This window comes from Tubulanus polymorphus, chromosome 5, assembly GCF_964204645.1.
Source record: "Tubulanus polymorphus chromosome 5, tnTubPoly1.2, whole genome shotgun sequence".
Taxonomy (NCBI): Eukaryota; Metazoa; Nemertea; class Palaeonemertea; order Tubulaniformes; family Tubulanidae; genus Tubulanus; species Tubulanus polymorphus.
The window spans coordinates 6,590,077-6,617,566 of NC_134029.1; the positions used below are offsets into that span (position 1 = coordinate 6,590,077).

The 27,490-nt window shown below is 37.6% G+C and overlaps 1 protein-coding gene across 1 annotated transcript; it reads left to right on the top strand.

The window, feature by feature from the left end:
* Positions 1 to 15,356: 15,356 nt before the first annotated feature.
* LOC141905507 (cyclic nucleotide-gated channel alpha-3-like) lies at positions 15,357 to 26,291 on the top strand. Its single transcript, XM_074794382.1, has 5 exons — positions 15,357 to 15,364; positions 15,979 to 16,267; positions 21,413 to 21,552; positions 24,381 to 24,592; positions 24,895 to 26,291. Exons 1-5 carry the CDS (start codon positions 15,357 to 15,359, stop codon positions 26,289 to 26,291), a joined length of 2,046 nt encoding a protein of 681 aa, XP_074650483.1.
* The last annotated feature ends 1,199 nt before the right edge of the window (positions 26,292 to 27,490 follow it).

The window sequence follows — 27,490 nt, forward strand, 5'->3', positions numbered from 1 at the left end:
GTCTAACCCCAGTATGGTCCCCCTTGATTTGGAAATTCTCGGAGCCCTCCTTTATTTACTTACTAAATGACGTCACAAACTGTTATTTTGCCGGTGCTTGTTGTCTAACAATTCAATTCAATTCTTTATTTACAGTAACCTAATAAGTAATTTTAAGTTTCAAATAGGATGGAAAGTACATTCAGACAATCTGTTGGTTCAGAGAGACCGTTATTCGTTTCGAAGCTGTCAGTTGCCGAATCTGAATGAAGATGAATTTTTTTCGACGAAATCGGCGGAAAATATATAATAATAATAATCAACAGAATTTCAAGAGGGTTTTCGACGAAAGTCAGAAAACCCTAATGATGATGATAATAAGTGTCTTATATAGCACTAAATCAAGCCAGGCTGCTCTGAGCGCTTTACACTACGGCAATGTACGGGGTTCGAACCCACGACCTGGCTTCCCAGAGCCGAACGCTCTAACCTTTCGGCCACACCGCTCTAAGGCTTCCCGTATGATGGGATTAAGATTACGATAGTTGACGCGATCATCTTTGTGGATATTCGGATCGTAAATGTGGAATTGTTTCTATAGAGAAGACTTCCATTTTGATAGGATATACACCAGCTCTGTGAGGCTATTGCGATTCTTTTTTTTATGCTGGCCTCAATAACTGACGAAACCATTCAGATCATCACCGCAACACCCCGTAAACCGGAAGTCGACGGTGAAGCTGAAAAAAATAATGGCTGCATCAAATTGCGATTTCATTTTATCTATTTTTGTTGGCCCTTCATCGACGCTACCGCGCCAGCATTTTATTCGAATTTCATTAATTGACAATTCGATCAATTTAGTAATTTGAGTGCCATTATAAAGCTATATTTCTACATATATATGTGTTAACGTTGTGACGATATATGCTGACACTGAGGAGCATAGGAAATGTTTTAATAATTCAAGCCGTCATTTCGGCTGATTCTCTAATTCGCGATCGATATTCCTATCTCCCCGTACAATACAAGTAGAAGAGTTCATATGAAATAGACAAATGAAATTACGCACTCGATACCAATTTACTCATGAGGTGCACGTGATGATAAATACTTTGCCCAGTAAATTATTGTCTTCGAAATCTCAAAATACGTATTAGAATTAAGAATGAAATATGTGTGTATTTTGTGAAATGTATCTGATTTGCGTGTAACATTTCACTCGGGTTGAATTAACGACGATCACTCGTGGAGACTTTACCGCAATCTTTACTAGTCATTTCAATTGATCTTCAAGTCTACATCATTAAGCAATGCGACAATTTGCAGCCAATCTCAAACTTTATAGTCTCGGCACAAATTGTCGAACACGTAAATCAGACACATCTCAATGGCGGACAGTTAACGTCGGTGGCTACGCGCTTGACGCATCTATCAGCATTTCTTATTCAAACAATTTTGCAATAAACGGCTTAATAAAACGATGCCGAGGGCTCTTCGAAACTGGAAATTGACTCGACCGGTAATCAAATTAACGATTCCTAAAACAGGTGAAAGAATGTTCCGTATGCAGCGGCTTTATTTGTATTGGGTGCGTACATGACCTTGACCTAAAGTAAGGTTAGGGGCTGTTCAAAAAACGTTATTTGTAAATCCTGATACCCCTCCCCCTTGTAACAAGCTGTAACAAATTTGGCAGACCTATATGATATTACGTAACAAATGTTAACCCCCCCCCCCCCCCCAATGTTACCCCCCCCCAATAATTGACGAACAGAGTGTTTACTTAGCGAGTGTTAGTTCGTAAAAGCCACAGAGTTGGCTATTACAGTCTACTGAGTTGGCTATAACCAAAAATCCATAAAGACTAGTCTTCATGAATTTTTGCTATCACTTTTTTTCATTATTTCAATGAAAATAATATTATTTATTTATTTATTTATTTCCTGAATAATTTACATCAATGAATAAATACCAGACAAAATTACAATAGATGATTTATTTGGTTCATACAAAATATATATAAACTGATGTAAAATAACAGCAGGGCAACCAGAGGAAAGCAGAGCTTGTAATACCAGGCACCCCAAAAGGAACAAATAGAGATGAAATACGCACGATACACACAAACACACACACACGCACGCACACTCGCAAGCAAGCAGCACACACGCACACACCAAAACACCCACCACATATAAGAAAAACCACACACATATATTCACACACATTTACAAGTAGACACACACACAAAAATGTATACATATAAATACATAAAGTTATACCTTGGAGTTTATTCCAAGGTTATACATACATCATATGAGCATAAGTAAGTACCATTTGAGAAGGTCATTGCACCTTATACATAATTATCATTATTATTATTTTCATGAATAAACTGTAACGATTAATAATGAGAAAGTAAAAGGTTTTTTGTTCGATTTTTGAAACTTTCAATAGAAGGGGAGTTTTTAATTGAATCATCCATAATATTCCAAATATTTGGACCGTTGACTTTTATTGAAAAACCTTTTAGATTTGATTTGAATGAGTCAGGGCGGATGTTGTTGCTGTTTCTAGTGTTGTATCCAACGTCATTCGTCTTAAAAAAATTATTGAACATCTCAGGTAACTTGTTATTGACATATAGATACATGAATTGTCCAATTTGAAAATTGTTTATATCTGCCAATTTAAGAATTTTTGCAGACTTGAATAATGGTGAGGTATGGGCTCTAAAATCGGTTTTAAAGATAATGCGGACCGCTTTCTTCTGGAGAAGTTCCAGCTTTCTTAAGTTTGAAGGATAAGTATTACCCCATACAATATTACAATAGGTGAGATGGCAATAAATGAAAGAATAATACAACTGCAGTAAAGTTGTTTTTGACAAAATTCCATAAAGTCTACCCATTATACCAATGAACCGTGATAGTTTAGTACAGATGCTATTAATGTGTGACTTCCAAGTAAGCTGGTCGTCAACTTGAACGCCTAGAAATTTTGTTGTCGAGACTTGTGATATAGACATATTGTTGATTTTGATAGAAATTGAGTGTTTATGTTTAGCACGACTGAAAAACATGAAATGAGTCTTTTTCAAATTCAACTTGCATTAGGCCCTTCACAGGCCGACCTGTAACTTTCGATTCTTGAGGAATTATGTTTATGTTATGTTTAAGGTTTTATAGTTCCAGTTAAATAAAGCATTATTATCAGAAAATGGTCCAACTTCACCCCTGTCCTGGTTTTACTCCAAAAATGTCGCTCCAGATTTTTCATTTTCTACTGAGAATTTAAACATTTCGTTATGTTACAGATATTGAGACACCCCCTCGACCTGTAACAATCTGTAACACCCTTTTTGACGTCCACCCACCCTTACACGCGTTACATAACCTTTGAACAACCCGCACGAAAATGCCCTCCCTGGCCACGTCATGTTCAAACACAGCTAGTGTGCTGTTCAGTATTACTTTTCCTCTAGTATCAATGACAAATTTTATGGTTCGTACACCGCAGAATGGAATTGACATCATTAACGGACCGCCTCGCTAATTAGTTCTTTTATGCCCGGCGTGGAAATTGGACTTTTATCATTGATTAATTCCCAGCGATAGTTGATAAAAAATCGTTCGATTACACAACGCATGGGCATTCACTGAAACGAAACGACGGAAAATCATATATGTATATATATATTAGGATTTACTGATTTCGTTGTAGAATTGCAACGTCAATTTTTGCGTAGAGTTTCGTCGAGATGAACATAAAAAAAGAAAAAACTTTCGAAATCATATTCGAAAGAACCGAGAACCTTTTGATTTTTGCTGTGAGCCTTAAGTATAGAATGATATGTCTGCTTCATATCTACCTCCTATTGAAATGTGAGGAGAATATCTTGAAAATCAACGAGTTCATTCAGCGAATATTTTCAACGGGAAAAGCAATTTTCTATAATTGTCAATAAAATGTTGAACCTTTCTTTGCTAAGAAATCTGCAATATCTGCGAATTCCTTTCTTTGGTGAAACCTTGATTTTGGATTCAATCTATGGTGCATCAGTTAGAATTTCTGCACCGAAAAAGTTATGATTTTTTGGGTCAGTGCGCCCAATCGTAAGTCGTCGCTAAGCAACGGAAACTCCTCTGAAACATCTCACACTCCAAGGTCATATTCACCGGTCAAGGTCCCTTCATAATATTCATATTTTTCCGATGCTTGCATAAACTAAATAGATTCGTCAGATTTGTCAAAGCGTTCTCCTCTAGCACCGATGGCCGATCATTGCACGAGTTGCATTTCCTATAACAAATTGACTCTCATCTATCATAACATTAAAATAATTGCCTGCAGAACTTTACGAAGACAAGGTTGCGCCTGCATGGCGAATGGATTATTTTTTCATTTTTCATCTGGTCGTAGAACCGCGTAAACACAATTCTACCGTCATGAATACAAATAATACGAGGCGCGTGTGGTCATAGTCATCAGCAACTGACGATGACAATTAACTCAATGGAAGATGGTTATTCAGATGAGAAAGATTAATTATCGTGATTAATTGATGCTTGCTCTCCTCGTAAGCCCCAAGGTCACGCCGCTGCTATGATGAATATATCGCACACTTCCGTTTGTACAAGGGACGCACCGATCAAACGAAAGCGTACGATTTTCTTCTTCGATTACACCGTCTTTTCGAAATTAATTAAACAAATGCACCTATAACGACTGTTTGTTGACTGTACGTGACCATTATGCGTTATTTGCAGCGTTGTCGGCGGCCCGCAGGCGGATGTAAACACATTTCAGCCGAGGTCGCGCACAATATCGCGAACTTTAATTGACAGGTAGCGATTGGTAGCCATGATTGCAACATATACGTTCCAGTGGAATTTGCTAGTTAGAGATGTCGAACAACGGCAATTTTTCATCAATATTCAGGAGGTTTTGCGATATTTTCCCGGATCAAAAACCACATTTTTATCGGGAAAAGCATAGAACATGGTGTCCCCAGGCTTTGCGTTGTATATATTGCCTTTTTTAGTTCGATAGAATGTCCTTCATGAAACGTGCAATGTAGAAAAATTTGAGAACGTTTCGTTGCTTCGACGGAATTTGACATTTTGGTGCCAAAACGAAACACTGTTTTTGCGAGGCGTCAAAACTGGAAATTCTTTGTTTTGGCGCCCTCGCCAAACGTTTAAACGGATTTTTAAAAGAGAATTCGACGTCTTTTTTTCTATTTTCTATGTCTCGGTGTTCATTCGCATATCAGGAATTCAAGTTACGGCCCGAATCAGCCACCGTATGGTACAGACATTTTTTGAATGAAATCCATACCATGCCGTCATTCGGCAACGGGTGATAACGATTCTAACGTACGTATATACAACCGGAACACAGCAAGGATTTTCATCGAAATAGTGAAAATACCTCCTAAAAACAATTTTTAGACCATTTACCTTTTTGGGAAAGATCGACTGAATGCGGCGTTTGTTATGGAAGTTATAGAAATTGCAAAAACTGTGAAGCATACGATTATGTATACCGAGTGTTTGTGGCACGTGATACAATATTTTCAGTATGCGGAACAGGACAACATTGATTTGTGATCTATCAAGACGGCTTAGATTGCAGATTAGTTCTTGTCAACTGAAAAATAGTGTATCATCTTCAACGACGTATAAACTACTTCTGAGATACACGATTGCCGGTTGTATACACGACTTTATTCATAGAATTTTATGGGTGCAGTCCAGAAATCGTAGATGTTCAGCTGTGTCCGTAAATACTCTCAGAAGACAGCCGTAAAAACACGATTGCATATTCACGCCATTCCTTATCTTAGATAGAGCAAGTCAATTATCATGGAGCTGTTTGAGCTCTTTGTACGTGCGTTTTAGGGCAAGATCGTCTGATCCTATAACAGGATTTTAAGCTATATCTTTGTTGAATGACGTCGACTGGACTGGTGCATTGATAAAAACATGATAATGAATATATTTTATCAATTTTCAACTGTTCATGTTCTTAGTTATTGTACTCCGCGGTTAGGTGCGGTGAAATAAAAGGAAATGATTTGCAGCTTCCCTGTAATATTGAACCGGATGTTTAGGGAATAATTTAGCCACAGCATCGACCATCATTAGCAATAAAAGGCGTGTAAAACAAGCTTCCTCTAAAATTGATGTTTCGATACTCTAACAGACGACCAATGTCGCCATTGGTGATTTATCATCGATTTGACAAAGTCCCGGATGGTGGTCGACTGTCATATCCATCAAAAAATGCAATTACATGACTTGGAGCAATTCGATCTACTGCTATACTTGACTAAAGAGGGCACAATATGCCTACTGAAAGATAGATTTTGCGTTCACAGTTGGTTTTTTTTGTTGAACACGTAGCCACGATGGTCAAGCTGCACCCCAACGTCGCTACCACTGAACATTGTCACGTGCATACGGTATAGCGGATGGTATAGTGAACGTTTATTTTTCTGATACTAATCAATCCATCATTATTATTGGAATTATTTCTACGCGGATGTAACTTTGCTAGTTTATTGTGAGCATATCAAACAGAAACGTAGTGCCAAGTAAACACTTACCTCCACTACGATTGCCACTCGGAGCGCACGGTAGAATAGCGTGGGAATTATAATTACTGCTTTATGTAATAAATTATACAGTGTATCGAAATGAAAGTACAACTTAAATATTCTAACGTCTTTGCCTATACACACTCTGTTAAAAGTGAAACAGTGTAATCTTGCTTTCCAAGCTCGTCAATCTCCGGACTGTCCAGGGAATACAACGATTCCATGTGGAAATCGCTTTTATCCCCGCACAATGAAATATGATTATCGTGTATAAAATTCTGTGTAGCCCGCAGACGACATCATCCTCAGACGTCTGCTGTCGTCCGTCATAGGAATATATAAATATTTTTCCACCTAACGCGATGTCAATTGATGGCAGAAAAATCAAAATGTCGATGAAATTTCTAAACGGAGTCATACCATGTACAATTACATTTTCCTCTACTTTAGAGTTATTTCAAAGCTAGAAGAATTATCCGAACAATATTTGATTCTTATCTATTGATTTATCTTTTATATCGTGATTCACGTATCAGCTTTTTAACGAATACATTAACCAGTTCGAAAACAATATTCAATTCAGCTTCTTCGTTGAAATTAATGAAAATTGATTCGATTAGTATTTGCCAAATCGTTCGAAAGAAAAACAATAGCTGAACAATGAACAATGATGAATTATGAAAAACAATCGTATTTCAATCTATCAATTTCTTGTTTGAGAAATTCGATACGGCTGATGATGAGATAGATGACTGAAAAAAAGAACCGTGTGCAATTCCAATTTTTATATGATATCCTCTTATTCAGTTTCCTGTCAATTCACTCCTCAGCGATATACGCGTCGTCCCGCCACATTATGGAGCTCAAGTAAATCGAAGAGAAAGGAGATGCTTTTTTCTTGAGCTCGCTCTCGAGTACCCACTTGAAACTATGTACATTTCTTCAGCTTCGTCTCTGGTATTCATTATAGAGTAGCTCTTCTGATATTGTTTAGAATACCGTAAAATGGATTAACCGTCGGTCTTCGGGATGAAATATTCAAACTATCTGTATATTCGAACATTCTGATATGGATTTTCATGCAATGAATTATTTCTACGATGACTTCGTTTTCAAATTCTTGTTCACATAAAAGGCTCCAAACCTTGAGCCCCTGTTTATTGAGTGAACGCACGATCCCCAAACAACAAAATCATAACAAATCCCCATTACGAATCGCAGGCGATACTACTTGCATTTACAATTCCATTTACATTTTTATATTGCATTTCACGTTCGAAATTGGCTTACACGTGATCCTATTCCGCTATCTCATATAAGGGAGGGGGACATTACCTCGTGTATGACAGAATCGACTTAAGGAAAGCAAATCTAGCGATGGTGCAGGCGATTTATGGAAGCATATTGCTCGTATTTGGAGGACATAATACCTACTTGATTTTATTTGCCATTCTGCGGTCGAGTGCCTTTGCAATTTAGTATCAGCTCGAAATGTTCTATTAGCCAGTTGCTAGCGACGATTATACAACGTACTCGAGATGGTCACCACCTAATTACAATATCACGACCCGATCGACTGAGAGTAACAGTTCGCACGCGATTTAGATGCGTGTAGACTCGGTAATGGTCGACATTGCCGCATTATATTATATAGACATCATGTCTTGAGAAATTATGGCACACGATTTTGAAATTTCGTGTATTCTATTCTAGAACCTACCAGATTATGATAGGTTTTTTATTTGAAGGATCTGGTGGTAATTTGGACCGGGATTCTGAATTAATGAAGAAAAAGATTTTTCAAGTTGAATCAGTGACTAGAAAAGTCTCTAGCTACGCTATCAGCTTGTGATGTGAAATTAAAGTTGAAATATCTTGAAAAATCAACAATCAAATTATGGATTTTTAAAGATGAAAACAAATTTTCATTAGAATTGACAATAACATGCCACGTGTGATGTGTATTTTCCTACGAACAACTTAGAAAGGTCGAACATTTATAGTCTCTTTGGCGAAACCTAGATTTCGGATTTAGCGTTTGGCGCAATCGGAATTTTTGCAAATAAAGTTATGATTCTTCGGGTCAGTGCCCAATCGCGGGTCGTCGCTGAGTGACAGAAACGTCTCCCCTGAAACGTCTCTCACTTCCGCAAATGACAATTTACAGCTTTTACTAGTAAGTTTCCATGGCAACCTTTATGAGTGTGTATCAATATAGTTGTCCACGCATTATTAATGAACGAAGCCGACTGGTTTTTCCCTAACTCGCCTGTATTCTACCCGTGAGGGTGAGAAAAAAGTTTTTTCCATCATTTATACGCTGCGCTTGTCGAAAAATCGAATCGTCTATACTGCAGCAAATATGAATTCATACGCCGCAATAATCATTGTGTATATCATTGAAATATCACTGACACTCGAAGAATCGATGCTCCGGGTTGGGTAACCTCTCTAAGAAGAAGCGGCAGAAAGTTTCAGGCAATACGACACCGGATGATCGCTTATTTTCGGTAACGTTAATAGAATCGGCAAACTCGGTTCCCAGTGTCTCGGCAGAATGCGTTGAATATTTACCCATTCATCAAAAGTTTGACGTTAATGGCTTCCGCCGATAAAGCATCGCAAATAGAATATTGTTCATCTCAAAAGACAGCCCGACGTAACATACAAACGCTTTACGTAATATCCACCATCGTGATTTGTAAGCAACCTCATATTTAGCAAACTGAATAATTTACAGCAATAAAAAGTCCCCTATTCATATATGCTCTGTACTAGACGACGAACGGCTATGAAGCGTTGGTGGTAAGTAATGATGAGCTGACGGCAGAAATTGCTGAATGAGATAATCGTGTCAAGGGTTTGAGTACCTACTTAAATCTGTTGCAATTTTACGAAACAAAGTGAAATATGTTCAACAAAGATTTTTTTCGAATACTTTTAACAAGTTTTATCGAGCGCTAGCAGGCTGAACTAATAGCAAGAATCCGCTAAAATACTTCAGAAGATCGACCGGAATTTCAGATAAGATTCTTCTCTTACGTCGGCGTCGATATAGATTCGATATAAACGTGAACTCTCCGCGTCTCCTTTAGTTCAAGCGTGAAATTCAAATACTTGGCAGTGCCATTTAAATTCCCAGATGCCGCAGCACAAATTAGATTGCCAGAATTCGATTTTTTCAGTCAGTTATTTTAGTATAAACATGGTACAATCTCGGCTGTAAAGATTTAGCTTTGAATTCGCGCTTGTTTGACTTTTCTTTCTTGTCTTTCCAGAGCAGTAATTCACCTTTTTGCGCGTGGAGCCCGTGTGTGTTTTTGTGTACTGATCAGCATCACAATTCAAAATGCGGTGATAAAGAACCTTTTTCATCTGGTGAGTAGTAACTGAGTTAACGGTCAGCAAACCTGCGACGAAGACTTCTAAAAATGTTACGTTGATGGTCTTCTAGCTTTATTACTTTATTACTTTAGTTGCGGATAACTGATATAAACATGAAAACTAACTAACAGTGTATTGACGCCTAGGAAAATAGTACATACATCGCTAAATATTGTCGACAATGAATACGGATAAATAAAGTTATTTTGGATTTGAATACATCGATAATTGAATTGAATTGCCCAACAACCAGTCTAGACCCGATATATTGATGACGCAAGCGCAGATCCTCGAAACAATAATCATCAAAATACATCAGAAAATGAAATAGGAGTTATGAAAAATATTCAATTACAAAATAATCGCCAAAATTCAAAATAATAATAGTAATAGTAATTTTAAAACGCCAATATTGATGACAAAGTGCACATCGACTCACACAGAACGCAACTAGGTATCAATGTATATAAACATTATTGTAACGGTTTATACGGCGTCAAAATCAAAAATATCTGAGTGGCTGACGGCCAATCTGACGCTAATAAACAATGCATGTGACGTCAGTTCAAATCCTCTATAGTAAGCGAACTGTCTCGAAAATATTGAATATCTTTTGCCGTAGAATTAATGAACGTCTATATAATAAATCATATCCAGAATAATCTTCCAATGTTTGACAATGACGTCAGGTATTCTATTGAATGCGTGGCCAATGCAATTAATGTAGATCACGGGTTTAAGGCGAGAACGTGGGCGATCCGGTACTGCTGTAGTCGAATTTCTCTAACATAAAGTTTCCATGGAAACTCGTCAACAAATATCAGGTTTTCGCAATGTGTTTTTTAATGATTACCTATGCACTTAGAAATGCCGATCATTATGCACTAAAATCAAGCATCTCGCCTCACACTCCAGACGCTTAGCAGGTGGATCGTGAAGGGCACTTAAAGCGAGCTTTTTCGAGACGTGTTCTGGGTAATAGTGTTGCAAGCCTAGCAGCAGTTTGCGCTGGAAGGCCTATACTTCTCCGATATTTCTGCGTTACCGCAGTTTACATATAATCAGGTAAGTTGTTCGGAAAGGCAGGCGTGATTATCACGTGATGTCGGAGCGAGAATGACGTCCGAGGAAATAATTGGCCGATGTATAGACTCGTCTGGAAATTTCTGAATTCAGTAATCTTATTTAGCGTCGGGTACACGTCAGGTTAGAAACTAAATATCATAGATATTACTCTAAGGCATATTACTAGTCTCGGAGTGGTATGACCTACGAGAAAGGGACGGACCTATGCAGAGTCTATTGTATAAACCAGCTCGAAACAGAACGCAGCCAATAAAGATTATCGCTTGCATCCTAACAGGGAGATAACCGCGTTAAGTGTCACGATCAAGATTAACATGTCGACAGTCGAAACCTCCTACGGCAAAACCTAGTTCATTGATGTCATTATATCACCCGTGTTGAGACGTGCACAACAGGGTGGTGAAAAACGCCGGCATTTTGAGATTGTCAATAGATTTTTATCAAAATACGTTCGCAACGTAGAAAAAATAAATATAGCTGCAAGGCAGCGACAACGGTTTTCTCCTTCCAATTCGTACTAGAAGATGGAATTTTCAGCGATCAATGAGTATTACAATTCGGTTGTGGAAAGAATATTGCAGAATTAGAAAATATAAGACTATTTTCTGGGATATTTTCTTTTTATGGGTTCTAGGTTCTAGGTTCGAAAATAAAAATGTTCGACGTATTTTTTTCAATACTGTACCGGTATTCTAAAATGCATATTTTGTGTGGTATGCGACACGGTACATCATGTCGTGTCACATAGAAGAAACTTTTCCCCACTGTTTTGCAGTTTCCCCTTACGAAAATGGTACACGTGTATTTGGCTAAATAAAGTGTAATTTCAAATTACACGTGTACTTTGGACGTGTATTTTGAAGTACATGTGTAAAACACGTGTACTTTGAAATTACACATGAACTTTGGATGTGTATTTTGAATTACACGTGTACTTTGGAAGTGTATTTTGAATTACACGTGTACTTTGAATGTGTATTTTGAATTACACGTGTACTTTAGGAAGTGTATTTTGAATTACACGTGTACTTTAGGATTTGCATTTCAAAAACACGTGTAAATTCAGAGCAGCTTCTAAAATACACGTGTAATCTGGCTGCATGTACTGGCTAAAAATGATATATCGTTTCTCAAAATCAACCAGGTCACTTTTGTAAAGTGCAATAAAATTTAAGTACTAAATTTCTTTAGCTGCCGAGTTATTGTTTGCTTGATCATGTTCTAAAAAGGAATGGACAGTGTATAAGTGGCCAGGCTGATCAGTTTTAAGCTCGGGAGAAATGAGAAACACACGTATCATTTTTTACCCTAAGAATCCTTGTAGCGCAAACTTTAAAACATGAGCCATTATGTTCATCAAACAACCAGAAGTCCTCCTACACAAGGGATTCAGCGACTCTTGTAACTTGGATGAGATGACGATCTAGCATCACAGATCAAATAAAACTAACAGGTCAGATTAAGCTTCTGGAAACAATTAGAGCTATGTGCTCAATTTATTTAATCTTAATCTTATTAATCTAATCTCATTTAATATTAATTTAATGTACTTGCCAGAATGAATGCTTTTACAGTAGACTCTGTGATGTTACTGCTACCACATTGACAAATAGTAGGACAGAAAATCATAAAACGATTAGGATAACTTGAATTTAATTTTCCTTAATTATTAAAACTCTGACTTAAAATGAACTATATACATATATGTATGCCATCAGGGTTCATAGTTTCAATGACCCGATTCGTTGATCAAATTGACAATAATAGATCACAATTAACTGACTTTGACTATTAAATGTATTTATCAAAATACTTTGAAATATATTCAATACTGAAATGTTAGCTTCTCCCATGATACTAATACTGAAACTTCGATGGCACATTTTTCACCATCCTCCCCCGGCAGGGATTCGAACCTGATGGCATCAAGATTGCCACGGCACGAAACCCTGCCATAATCGACCGTGTGCGCAGATACATGCGCAGTTCAGATGATGTGATTTTTAGCCAATCAGAAATCCCGTTTTATTTTAGCCCGGGTTTCCCATTTATAGTTCTTCCTTGAAATTTGCCTCAACGATTATACAACGAGCAATCTGATTGGTGCCGCCAGTTTTCGTTCGGAAAGCTGCGCATGTACCTGCGCACCCGGTCTACTGTGGCAGGGGTTCGTGCCGTGGCTGAGTGTAGCGATGCCATCAGGTTCGAGTCCCTGCAGAGGGAGGATGATTTTTCACCTGGCATCCCTTACATCTTTACATTTATCGATCCATTGCTAAAGCCAAGGATCTTGAAATCTACATTTTCCATTTTTCAGTAGATTTTAAGTAACAGTGAACTTGCACCTTTGACCTGCAGATGATAACTAATGACTGATCTAGTAAAAGCCATTTGAAAATTTATCTCAGCAATAATTAAACTAGTACAACTGCTAATTTCAAATGGAAAATCAATTGAAACATCAGAAAAGTCAAGAGAACAAAAGCAGGCCACTCTTGGATCATGCTTAACGTTTTGCCTATAGCAAATTACATTCAATTGGAATATAAATTAGATAGTGCGTTGCCATTACATTTGCATTGACCTGACAGAATCATTGTCTTCACAGTAGTTGAGATGAATTAAGACAAGTGTCCTAACAATACAATGATCAGACATGATAATGTATAATGCCTAAGCTATAGATTATCTGTGTTTAAAAACTTCACAATCTACATGCGCGGTAAGGTAGATTGCTATCGATGACCATGACCACGAATAAATGACTCAAGAGACAATTCAATTACTTTCAAGGCCTCATCGAATTGACCGTTATGAACCATAAGTATGGTCCATCTTTTGTTGTTATATTTTTGGTCGTTTTATGCATCTAAATAGTCCATAAGAGTAGCTCTCTCTAGTAGATATTGATTTTTACGTTCTCCGTTGTCTAGATCTGCACATTGACCAATTTTACACGTGTACTTTATGAAATACACGTGTAATTTTTTTTCTCAAAATACACGTGTACCATTTTCATAAGGATCGATATTCTTTCAGTTCTAGTGAAAGCAATAGATTTCTTCATGCTATGACCTCTTTGATGCCCTTGCAATAGAGTGCTCACACAATGCACGGATCTTCACGTACACTTCGGATAGTGGTATACATTATAGAACTTTTCATTTGCTGCTGCGTCATCTTAAACCATGTCAAGGGTCGACACTTAAAGCTGTCACCCACCGTACAATATTACACAACCGTTCAATACGAGGTCGTGTCATTGAGTAATGAATCAAACGAGTAATGGCTAATTATTTAGTATGACGTTCCACAGGTATTGACGGTGAACCGGCTTGACAAAATCCGGGGACAAAATTACAGTAGAAATGTGTACATGCAATGTACGAACTGACAGACGCAATATCACACGCATAAAACCTTCCAAGACAGGAAGTGACAGGTATAAACGTCATCGCGTATCAAACAGCCAATAACCGCGTGACTATTTCCATAATCTGCAAGCGTATAACGCATAAAATAGTTAAAACGGTGACAGTGATTTATTTGACGATAGGATACAGTATAAGACGGGGTCTGACAGTTGTATGACCAATCAACGCGTGACTGTATGCGTTAAACGCTTTAAAAAACGACAACAGCACCGATTTCACGTGACGAGGATTTTTTTTCGTATATCGCCTGCTCATTATAGATCTACGATTCACAATGATACGTTAATCCCCCGTTTCCAAGGTCTGAAATCTGTGTGTCGACTTTTGTGCGATAATCCGGTAAAAATTGAGCGCGGGCGTCGTTGATTGGCATCCGCTGACCGGGGTGGAATTAACAGCCAAACTATCGGTACCATACGCAATTTTCCAAGAGGATTTAAGGATAAAAATCGTTTCAACAATTAATAAGCAATTTATTTCGACATAATGACTAGAAAATCGAAAAGATTTGCATCAATCGTCCGAAAAGTGTGCTAGCTTAATGACAGGGAGCCAACAAGTTTGAAAAGTCGATTTACCATTCAATGAATTAATAGAGGGTATACTAAAAAGGAAAAAAAAACATCTTATATACATGTGTATAAAGATCTCTGAAAGAGGGAAAAGACGAGTCGAACTGAAGTGATCGGGTTCTTTGTATGTGCAGCAATTTCAATGTTGGAATCCAAGTTTTCTAAGCAAAATACGTAGAAAATAAGATCTAAAATCTTTAACACATCTTTTGACTCTGCTTATTAGAGTGCGGTGAACTCGTATGCGATTTCCAGCTTCGTTCGTGTTTGCAGGCATTGCATCATTTGCCACACGGCATGGCACTGTAAGACTGGCAGTCGTACGGAGATTGGGATTAAAATGAGCAATTCAACGTCAAATTACGCCTTAAAGACACAACTAGACGTTAACGTCAATCATTTATCTGTGTCAGATTACAGCCTGTCATATCGGCTGCGAGGCGGTTTTTCTGATCGAGGCAATTTCAGTAAATTAATCTATTCCGTTGAGAGTTTTGTGAAGTGAAAAGCTTACAACAGCTTCCGGATAACAGCCGCAAATACGAATGCCACACTAACAGACTGATACAGCCACATATTATCGATTTGACTTTTTTGCCCTGGATCTTTCAAACTGATTTAAAGCTATATATACATATTCAATGCTGCGAAACCAGCCATCGTTTATTGCCCAACACCTTTCATTCATACATTCACCATTACAGAAAACTACACGTTAACTACATATTATGAAATAACATCAATTAAATTTCTGTCATGAAAATCAGCTCTACAAATTTGTGCCAAAGAATTCTTACTTGATATATGATAAAAAAAGGTTCAAAAACCTTGTTCTGTGATACAAAACTTTAAGATCTCATAAACCTAACGATGAATTGTACGTAGTTATATTTATCACTACTTTATGGATATATTTTAGGTGTAAAGATGACAGGAGTCAGTTGAATGGAGGCAGTATACACCGAGGAATGGCAAGCACTAGCAACGCCGGAGAAAACCACAACGACTGTAAGCAACAAATCGCTGCCACAACGCAACAGGATGATACCGATCTGGAATTGGTTGAAAACGGACGGCTCAGTCGAACACTATCGTTCCCTAATGACGACGATGACATCAGCTCAGAAATACTTCGAGTGGAGCAACGTGCGACTGAAGAGGCAAACTTCGAGAATACTACATTCGGAAAAATCGTCCGAACAATACAGGTACGTGCGGATGAAAAACAAAACGTGGTGTTTAGGAACCAAGATCTGCTGAACCAAGGTCTGCTGCTCTCAAAATTAAGCAGATCGGTTTTCATCATGTGGAATGAATCATTCCGTGTAGATACATCCGAGAAAAGCCCACAGTTTTACTCTGTGCAATGTTTCGCAGGCAAACTCATCATCACAAATTCCGAATGAATCGTCCCCTGTTTGAAAAAACCAACCACGATCTTTGGATGCAAACATAGCATCCGTAATGTGGATGGAATGAATCAGCCGATGTTGATAGAACAACATCGTATCAATTTCACCGCGATGTTAATGTCTTACAATCGTTTCTTTACTTCCTCGCGGGTTTCCGTGTAACGTCACCGGCACTAATCGCATTAGCTGTTGCGTGGTCGAAAAAAATGGAATAACGTTTACAGTAGCTCGCGGGGCCACGTCATTTCATATTATGCGTTATGCTGACTTTCTTTCCATTGAATAATTGATAAATGTCTTAGAATTGGTGCAGTTGGGGAAAATGTTTTCTAACAGCCTTCCACAATTATTATATAGATATACTTAACGACGATTATTATCGGACACACGACAATTCTAGAACATGCATATTTTAATCAAATTAACAACCTGCCAATTAGATATTTAATGGCCCGACCTTGACCACGCTTTAATGACAATACATAGCCACATGGTATGAATATAACGTTATGTTGTGTAATGAGTTTGAAAACTATTAACCGCAAACTAATGGTTTGTGCGTTAGTGCGCGATGCAGTGTATCTCCGAGGCTATCGGTTTGCTACGTACGTGGATGTGGATTACCCGATGATTGATTCGTTATTGACAAATAACTAGTTCGATCGGAATCGATGCCCCGGGTTGACAAGCCCGCACACTTCGGCCGTTGCTTTGGAGATAATATAATAATTATCGTTTTAGCGTCCGGCGTTCGGTACATACGTCACTACGGAACCGTAGGCACATCCGATGATAAATCACACGTAGGATATACGCATAGCTCTAAGGAGTTTTAAACTGATTTTGTGCATAGGTAGCGATATTTTTGGTAAGGTTTCAAATTGATGTTTCCACGCACAAAATCTAATTGAATCGATCGCAATGACCCTAGTAGCGTGACACCGCCCCTAAGGAGTCATAGCTAGTTTATAGTTGACATATTACTAGGTATTGAGTGTTCACCTGCGCTTCAATATGAAGTAATTTTAAACCGGTAATCACCAATCACTTTAAACTATATGTTGAGGTATTACTCAAATAAATGAATGGTTGAATTATAAATTCCACCATTTTTACAAGCAGTAAATGATATCAGTTACTAATGTATGAAGTCTCTGAATTTAGGCCTGAATGAGTCCTGATAAGAATATAAGGCCTTTTTTAATTAATTACTTGGAGGACCGATTTTTTCAAGAAATTTCTTTTTTTTATAGGCTTCTTAAAATGGGAGGGAACAGGAAAAAATGGAAATATGCTTATTTTCATTATTTGAGTATTTTTCACTTAAAACTTGAATATTTCATGAATTTTATTCAATGATTGGAGAAATGAAAAAAAATAACTTTTTGCAAATCATAGGATTGAAAATTGAGATGAACATAACTTTTACAAAATACTTGATTGAAAATCAAGACGGACATATTGCAAAATGTTTTTATAAAAAAATTGTAATGAAACACGAAAGAGGACTAAAGAAGGTGATTTTTTTTAATCCAATGGTTTTCGCAGAGTTCTGGGAGGCGGCTCCGTTCTCCAAGTAACTAAAAAAGGCCTAATATTAGCGTTTGGTTGTAACTGGGACGTTTTAATCTAGAGCAACGCTTAAACGGATTAGAAATGATTAGGATTAATTGAATGCCCTTGAACTTGAATAGATTCAATGTTTGGATTCCGAGAAATACATCGCTCCTCGTTAAGGAAGCCAATAGTCAATGGAATCTTACCCGTTGAAATGATGTTATGGTAGTTGCGGCAACGTTGTGATAATTAGGAGTTTGACGACCTTTGTACGACTCTCAATGAAGTTTGAACTGTTGATGTTGTAATCAATGGAACATTAATTGAATATTATTAAGATCAGTTTCCATAATCAAACATTAACTTAGAAAATGTATTGGTATATCATAGTTTGAATACCATTTTGGACAACTATAATACTAGTCTAATCAACTATTACGGTGTGCCCTGAAATGGAACCAAAACAGAATTTCATATCATTCATCAGATTGGAAAATGATCGTGAAACTGGGTCCAAGGCTAGTAGTTCTATGGCTTAATTGACTAAGATATCGTCAATGGCAATACCTTTTATTCAAATTACTGCTTCTGGTATACACGTCCTACTTCAGTGTCCAATTTACAATGACATAAGAATGGATTTACTGCCACATTTGCTTCTAAAATAAACTTCATTGCCATCATGCCCAGCAAATCATCTAACTTATTAATGCACGGGTTATATCTCAAATATTCAAACTGAGGAAATACCTCGTTGGGTCATAATGCCATCAGATACCTACATGTTTATACCTACTATTAATCAATGATCATCTCGATATAATGTACATCGCTTCATATATGTTATGTAAATATGGAAGTTAAAATAATTGAATACGAATACGAATACTAATCTTCTGACCATGAAACTGGATCCTACGCGGTCATTTATAGCGAACAGTTGTTGTCGAACTTATGTCAAAATTTTGGTATTCATTGATCAAGCTGCTTTAGTTTCAACAGTGTTGAACTATATTGGTGCAGATGTGAAATAACTTATGCGTCCACAAACAGCCGCCTTATCGAAGACGGTTCCGTGGTAGGCGAGAATTACACGCAAGTATACCCCGCCTGGCGAGGCTAATATATCACCAAATCGGATGTTGAAGACGTATATTATTTCTTCCACGCACTAAAACCCGATCAAATAGGCTCCATTCAATATATAGAACTGATCTGGAATGGTTATTGAGCGATCTATCGATTGGATCGGCTTTCGTACGAATTTTAGTCTCAAGTAATCGGAGAGGTGAACTAGAGATATATTTCCGATAGTTACAGGGGGTTTGTTATAGTATTGCGGTGTCGGTATGATGCTTTTATCATCTCGCGGTATTGTTGCTCATTTATGTATGATGTTGATTTGATACCAGTTGACGTATAGTGCACTTTAACGAGTATACTTTAACGTGGACGAAATAAAACCGTCATAGAATTTGAAACGTTCGACAAGTCAGGCTTTTTTTCTAGACGCACTCGATTCTGATTGCGCCTTCAACTCCGAGTATCGAAATTTACGATTCAATCTTAATCGACGGAAATTTCGACGGAAACATCGCGTGCGTGCTTGCAGCATTCTTAAACATGTTCAGTTCAAGTAAGTCTCATCATAGAAAAAAAACTACATTAGATTGAATCGAAATTTAGTCGGGGCGTCTTTTTAATGCGAGGACAGAATCAGGTTTCAGTTCCGGAGTTGTCAGTTGTGATTTGACTGAGAGTTAAGATTATTATTGAAAATGAATCGTTATATCGGCACTTTTGGAACTGGCTCTTATGGGTTTTTTCCCTATAATTCCCGGTGTTTGAATTTACAAAAGGTCGGATGTGTTTTGAAATATTCCGTAATATTCCGCATTAATCAGTTTTGCGATCACCGCAGATATCGCGGTCAGAGCACCACCGCACGCACAGCGGTCTATTAATGATGAAATGCTTCAAAGCGAATAATGTGAACACGTAATGAGTCGTCAGTGAAATCCCGTGCTACTAATTAATTTCTCCATTTGTCAGAGACTATACGGATTGATGTATTATTTGAATTATCATTACATTACGTGATACATAGATGATAGATTATAAACCGCTACGTTTCATTGTCACATCAAACTGCGCGAGCGCGAGCGGTCATTTCTATATTAAGTCGGCCTGATATGTTCGTGTCATCGATATGGCGGTTTTACGACAGCTGAGACAATCTCTCTCTTTCGCTGTAACGGAATAGTACTATCGGGTTTGAATATGACATGTGCGCGTCGGCGAACGTGGCCTATTCCAATATCATAGATTTATTTGTTATTAAGTAAATCATATATTCTAACGGGATTCGTTGCAGCCGGCTCTTTAGAAACGACAGAATATTGCACATGTCGATATGGCTTGAGTTATGTGCTGCGAGTGAAAATGCAAACTGATTTTTTTTTGTGTGTCAGTTCTTGCGGCATGTTGTACAAAATGTTCCCGATATTATTTTCAATATTGCGCGTTCGATTTATTTCACACGGCCGGTGACGATTGAGGAAATACATTTGCACGTTTGTCACTGACGTTTTCAGGAATCGGTTTTTCGGGCAGCTTGTGAAATGCGAAAATGCGCAGCCATCGACTCAATTTAATAGCGCATAGGAGAAAGTCGATTGGCAAAAATTGAGCGCGTATACCGATGAAAAGGAAATACACGGAAAACATGCGAAATGTCAATCTCTGTTAGCACATGCAAGGACGAATGGATATTTTAGTGTTTCAAATTTCAAGCACATTTCAAAATCTTCGTAGAGACGGATGAAGTTACCCAGTGGTAGTGAATAAATGGTGTTAACAACAGTTCAGAGATTTGTTCTAATCGATTTTTGCTTTTTGTAATCGTTTTTTTTTTAAATAACGGCGTGTCACTTGTGTTAAAAGCCTCGGTCGTACATTTGAGACAAAAATGGCCGCTCCTCAAACGACTGGTGGCACAGTACGGGTGCTACAGGTTAGTTTGAAGATGAAATTTTAATTGGATTTTCACCAAACTGATTATTTACTTCCACTCAATTCATAAATTCGAAGGGTGAATATTAAAATGCAAAGCATATATCGTTTTTAAAAGTATGGTAATGAATATGAAAAAAAAACAGATCAAAAATTTCCTTCCATTTAACGACCAAAATGGGGACTGTGATGTAAATGAAATATTGTAGACTTTATCTATATCTATATGATCGCTTTTTAATGGGCAAAATATTAGAATAACAGATATCAAAATAGCCATCACCCTGAGCAACGGCGGATGATTTCTTTCAATGTTTTTTTGTTTATATGATTGGTCGCATCTACGTCATTGTCACATTTACGTCATTTTAGGTCATCCGCGCATGGGCTGGTAAACGAAATAGCGAACAAATACCAAGACCCGATTCGTTCCTGGAAAAGTTCGGGATGGGTGGAAAAACCGAAGACAACGGCACCGTCAAAAACAAGACTCGGAAAATATCCGACCCTAGGTAATATATATATATATACATGAGACGATATGCATTTTTTGTATAACGTATTAGAAATTTACTTTTATTTCGGGATTTTGCTATTCATTTTTAACTCGTCAAACAATCTAGTATTGACTTAATAGAGATATATTTTTCAGCTTTAAGGAATATTTTAAACTTAGGTAAAACTTTATGTATATACAATATACAATGCTGTTAAATGTCCATCACAAAACCGTCTATACTTCTATCTACCTTCTAACTGAAATGAAGCGTCTCCAATGCACACTCTTTATAGGCGTCGCCAGGATAGATTCGGAACATGAATGAACGAACCCCTTTTATTTATCTTGGTTTATATTTTACCGTTAGTCTATGTCATTACACATGAAATACAGGCTATTTAGATACACGTTTCTATAATCTGCGATCGCATCTTAATTTCAAAGTGGCAATAGCAGGTTTCGCATTTACTAACGAAGTTCGAGCCCCGTTGGAAATCTCTGGCGACGCCTACTTCAATGTTTCTTTTTTCAGGAGCTTTAAAATCTAAAAGCGATTCACTACTCTACAACACTGCTTTTTCGAAAAGATGTTTTTTTTCTAGATAATGAGACTAGATGTTTTAAAAGAGGCGTTTGTATTATCGCATCATACGATGCGATTATTTTCCCATGAAACCCGAGCCATCAGTCCATTACGAATTTCCTTACACGAAATACTCCTAGCCTCTGTAAATGAGAGGTAGAAATGACAAGATCCGCAATTAAGTGAGGCATCAATACGACTCTGTAGAATGTGTATCGAAAGGAGTGTAAAAAATTTTATGAATTTTATGAGAGATTTTATGAATTTATGACAGTCGTCTCCATCGATAAAGACGAAGTTATGTAAGAGGTTTTCAACGAACAACATGAACATATTTGACCGTCAGATATTACTTACTTCAGCTATGGATTTATAAACTAGATATCTAGTTTATACGTCCATGCTTCGGCTATCTGCGCTTGACGCCCGATATGACGTGCTGTAATAGCACGTACAATATGACGTCACCCGTTAACAACAGAATTCACAGACAATATGATGTTCGTTTATGTGAACTACCGGTATATGCGATAATGTTGCAAGTGAACAACCTCTACAGTAACTTTTATCTAGTAATACGGTTGATATTCCTGAATAAAATTGCCTCTTGAAACTTCGTGACCGTTGTCTCTTGTCCGGATATACCCGTATGATGCGATATACGAACGTGATCGAACGTGAATGTTTCATTTCTTACCTTCGAGTATAGAACATTGTCTAAATCAAAATATTTTCTTCACAGTGAAATGATAATGTGGACATTGTTGACAGATTGAATTCCTGCTTCACACTTTTCAATTTGTTTTCCAATACCTTAACCTTTTGAATTGCGGTGTCGCAGTCGTATTTTTCTTGATACATTATAAACACATTGCAGTAATAAACAAAAATGGCTGGACTTCTGGTCACGAAGAAAACTACAAGTGAAGGAGTAAGAGATTTTAGTAGTGCGACTCACGTCACAAAACATATAGGTCATAGGAAACACGAGCATTCTAGTCCGATAGATAGGATAGTAAATATGACATGGCAGACGTTTCTCATTTTTGAACTTTTGATGATTTGAAAATATGAAACGAAATGTCCTAGTATGCAGCCGTTGTCCCGAAACTGGAGATACCGATACTCGCCGTCTGTAATTCGGACTAATCCTACGCCTACTATTCAATTAAGACTTAATTACACTGCACTCGATTAAGGTCAAATGCGCAGCATCACAGAAACAATCAGCAAATATTTGATTTTAATGAAACAATTTGGTTTTGGGGTAAAGGTTTCCAATTAGTGAAAATGCACCTGAAAATGGCGCCATGACAGTGTATTCTATTACACCCTCTTTTCCTGTAAAATTTTGGAATGGAAAAAATATAGCAAGAATATTTGCAAAAAATATGTTTTTTAAATTCTTGGATCGTATGTACACATGGGATAACAAGAAGCTTTATGCTGGTATCGGTGGATACGTGGCATAAAGATTCGATAGAGTATTTTGCGTAGATGATTAATCAGACTCCGGTGTCCGTCGGGAAACCCGAACGAAACACGATAGTTCCTGTTCACTAGATATTCATATTGGTCTCGATTCATCACAGTTTCCTGCAAAACATTATTGAATTGAAATTGAATGTTTTATCATCGCCGTAGAGCGAACGTTTATATAGACTTCCTAGACCCTTATTATACCATTTATCAGTGTAGTTAGTAAACAAAAACCAAAACAGTCAGTCGTTACCATCATAATTAAGTCTATTCCAGATTCACGGAGTAAACGCCTTTAACAACGATTATTCACTGAAAACTAAATTCTTAAAATATAATAGCAACTAACGAAAACACTTCTTAGATACTTCACATAATAAGAAATATACAGGATGAATTTTATTAGCTTTTAGAAATAGCTCAAACCTTTGAGCTACAATTTGCACATTGCTACGTCGTTGTTTTTTTCATTCACTTTTCCCTATCGCTTTCGTCAGGTCCCAATTCCACAATTTGGGAATCGAATTTATTTTAACTAATGACTAAGTCTAGTTATAGTTCTTTTTACAAATTTTTTCATCAGTATAGATTTCTGTAAAAGATACATTCTTAATAGGATGTGTTCCGTATTTTTCTGTTCGAATGCTATTATTTTAGATAACAAACTTTAAATCACTAGAATTCAGCGTGTATATCCAATAACTTTGGATTGATAAATTGGCTTGACAGCATAAAACTGGTGTTATTCTAACCTCTCGACTTATTCTTTTCATTTACAGTTTTTGGCGGGGTTTGGTTGTCGACAGTTCGTCTCAGTTGTACTATAACTGGCTGTGTGTAATATCCATATTCGTTATGTATAATCTGTTGATGATCATTGCTCGAGCAGTCTTTCATGAACTACAGACCGACTATCTATCCGTGTGGATGTCGTTAGATTATATCAGTGATTTCTTTTATATTCTCGATATGATCGTCTCCCTTAGAACAGGTTTGTATTTATGTCTGATAAAGACAAACTCACAAAAAATACGGAAATTCTATTCTCGTAACTGATTGAACCCAGTCCTATTTTTCTAAGAAAAAATGTTCTAAAGAAATATTTGACATCGTTACGTTGCAAATAAAGTTCGCGATTGTGACCGGAGCGAGCTCTGTTCCAAAGGGCTTATGTGTAACATGTAATTGCCTCTGTTTATTGACATGTCATATAAGTACATCGGGATCTCCCGGCAAAACAAAAATATTCGCCTTCATCTTTCGTCTGCTTATTTGAAATCATTCATTTTCTAGGATATCTGGAGCAAGGACTTTTAGTGCGGGACACTAAAAAACTACGGAAGAACTATACAAAGACGTTGAATTTCAAGTTAGATTGTATAAGCGTATTTCCTACGGATTTCTTGTATTTCGCAGTTGGTATACACGAGCCCGCGTTGAGATTCAACCGTCTATTTAAGATCAGGAGGGTCTTCGAATTTTTCGACCGAACCGTTACCAGAACTAACTTTCCAAACATGTTTCGTATTATGAACTTGGTTTTGTATATATTGATAATCATTCACTGGAACGCCTGCTTCTTTTTTGCCATAAGCAACGCCATTGGTTTCGGTACGGACAGATGGGTGTACAAGAACGTTTCCGACCCGGACTGGTTCCCTCTCCGTCGAAAATATATATACAGTTTCTACTGGTCCACGCTGACGCTAACGACCATCGGCGAAACTCCCCAACCTGAACAGGATGTCGAGTACATTTTCGTCGTGGCCGATTATCTGCTGGGAGTGTTGATTTTCGCTACCATCGTCGGTAACGTCGGTAGCATGATTACGAACATGAACGCGGCCAGGGCAGAATTCCAACAAAAAATGGACGGCGTTAAGCAATACATGGAATTTCGTAAAGTCAGCAAAGAACTGGAGAGACGGGTTATAAAATGGTTTGATTATTTGTGGACTAACAAACAGTCTCTAGACGAAGAGGCGATCCTGGGTTCGTTACCCGACAAACTGAAGGCAGAAATTGCCATCCACGTCCATTTTGAGACGCTTAAACGTGTCAGTATATTCCAAGATTGTGAGCCGGGTTTGCTCGTTGAACTTGTGTTAAAACTGAAACTACAAGTTTTTAGTCCGGGTGATTACATTTGCCGTAAAGGTGATATCGGCAAAGAGATGTACATCGTAAAACGAGGCAAACTGAGCGTCGTAGCAGACGACGGAAAAACCGTTTTCGCAACGTTAAGCGACGGAAGCGTATTCGGTGAAGTCAGTATTTTGAATATAGCCGGTAATAAGACAGGGAACCGTCGAACTGCTAATGTGCGGAGTATAGGATACTCTGATCTCTTCTGTCTTTCGAAGGACGATCTGTGGGATGCCTTATCTGAATACCCGGATGCAAAGGCCAAACTAACCGCGAAGGGCCGCGAAATCCTAATGAAGGACAACTTATTAGACGAGGAAGCGCTCAGACTGGCCGAATTAGCCAACGAAAAGGTCGATGAAAAAGTCGATCGTATCGACCAATCGTTGGAAACGTTACAAACTAGATTTGCGCGACTATTGGCTGAATTTAACACAACGCAAAAGAGGCTAAAGCATCGAGTGACGGAATTGGAGAAAAAGCTTAAAGAAAGTGACAAAGATGATGATATGTCTTTATCGGGAATCTCAGGCATTTCGTCGTGATTCTGTGTATTACTTAGATCAGGGGACTTCTTTTTGGTTTTGGTACGGGATGATCTCGGTAATGTTCGGTCCAGCTCGGTGTTATCTGACGGTGTTTTGTTGTTTAAACCGGCTGTGCTGCTGTTCAGCGTAATAGCTGCTGTTAAAATGTGTATAATAGAATTTTAAGCATTTCTGTTTTAAATGTTACATCAGGGTAAATACGGCTAATACTACCGTATAAGGTATATTTGCACCTTTTTAAAGGAAGATTTGGAATTTATGGATGAATATTGTCTCATTGTTTGATCTTCCCTTATATTTCGTTTGGTTTTGTTTTCTCCAGTCGAATTCAAAACGCCTCTTTGGGCGCAATGTTACATCGGTAAAGTGCCCCTTCATTTTCCAATAAGAAAAAAAGCAACTAAACAAAATTATTGGTTGGCGTACAGTCCCCAGTCTCCCACGGTGGCTTCTTTTCGTGGTCATTTAAGATTGGTTCCTCTTTCAACATATAAAGATAGCTGACAGAAAATGCAAGCTACATGGGTAAAAATCGCAAGTAATGTTTGTTTTTATGCAATTAGGGTCTTCACAAAGAAATATAATTAGTTTCTTTAAACTAATTAAGTTTGCAAATGTTAACTCGGTAGAAAGTATCTTTACGTGTTACTGAGTCATGCGCTTGATTATCTAACGGAACTTTCAGGATAAATAGTCACATTAGGTGCGACCAATCTCGAAGCAAACTTGTCCGTAACCATGGCAATATCGTAATCAATACCGGATGTAATTGCTAACAAGATTGTCTTCTTTGTATCGTCTGCACACGAAGTTGTCGAAACCAGGATTGATTATCGCATCATATGCATGCATTGAATTTTATACGTAAACATCAGTGTATCCTACTCTTGATGTCAAAATTATTAAATGCAAAGTTACATGACGAGACGTGGATAAAAGCCAAATCAATGATGATAAACCTATCGATAAGCTATTCTTGAGTTAGGAAATTCAAACATCTGAGTTCAAAACCGTCGAAACCATTTCTCCGTGTAGTTCGTATGCCTATATTTCGCCTAGTAATATAATGCAGTCCATTTCAACGGGTTTCACTCTGATTTTCAAGATGTTTGAGTCAGATTTTACCGACCAGCCGGCAGTACTGCGTTCTTATTCTCTTTTCCATTGTTCGCGTGATCTATGCCATTTATTTACTG

Excerpts from the sequence above, each read along its gene's own strand:
- LOC141905507 (XM_074794382.1), top strand. Across the intron at positions 16,268-21,412 it reads AAATCGTCCGAACAATACAG|GTCATCCGCGCATGGGCTGG; the intron begins GTACGTGCGGAT and ends ACGTCATTTTAG. Across the intron at positions 24,593-24,894 it reads GATCGTCTCCCTTAGAACAG|GATATCTGGAGCAAGGACTT; the intron begins GTTTGTATTTAT and ends TTCATTTTCTAG.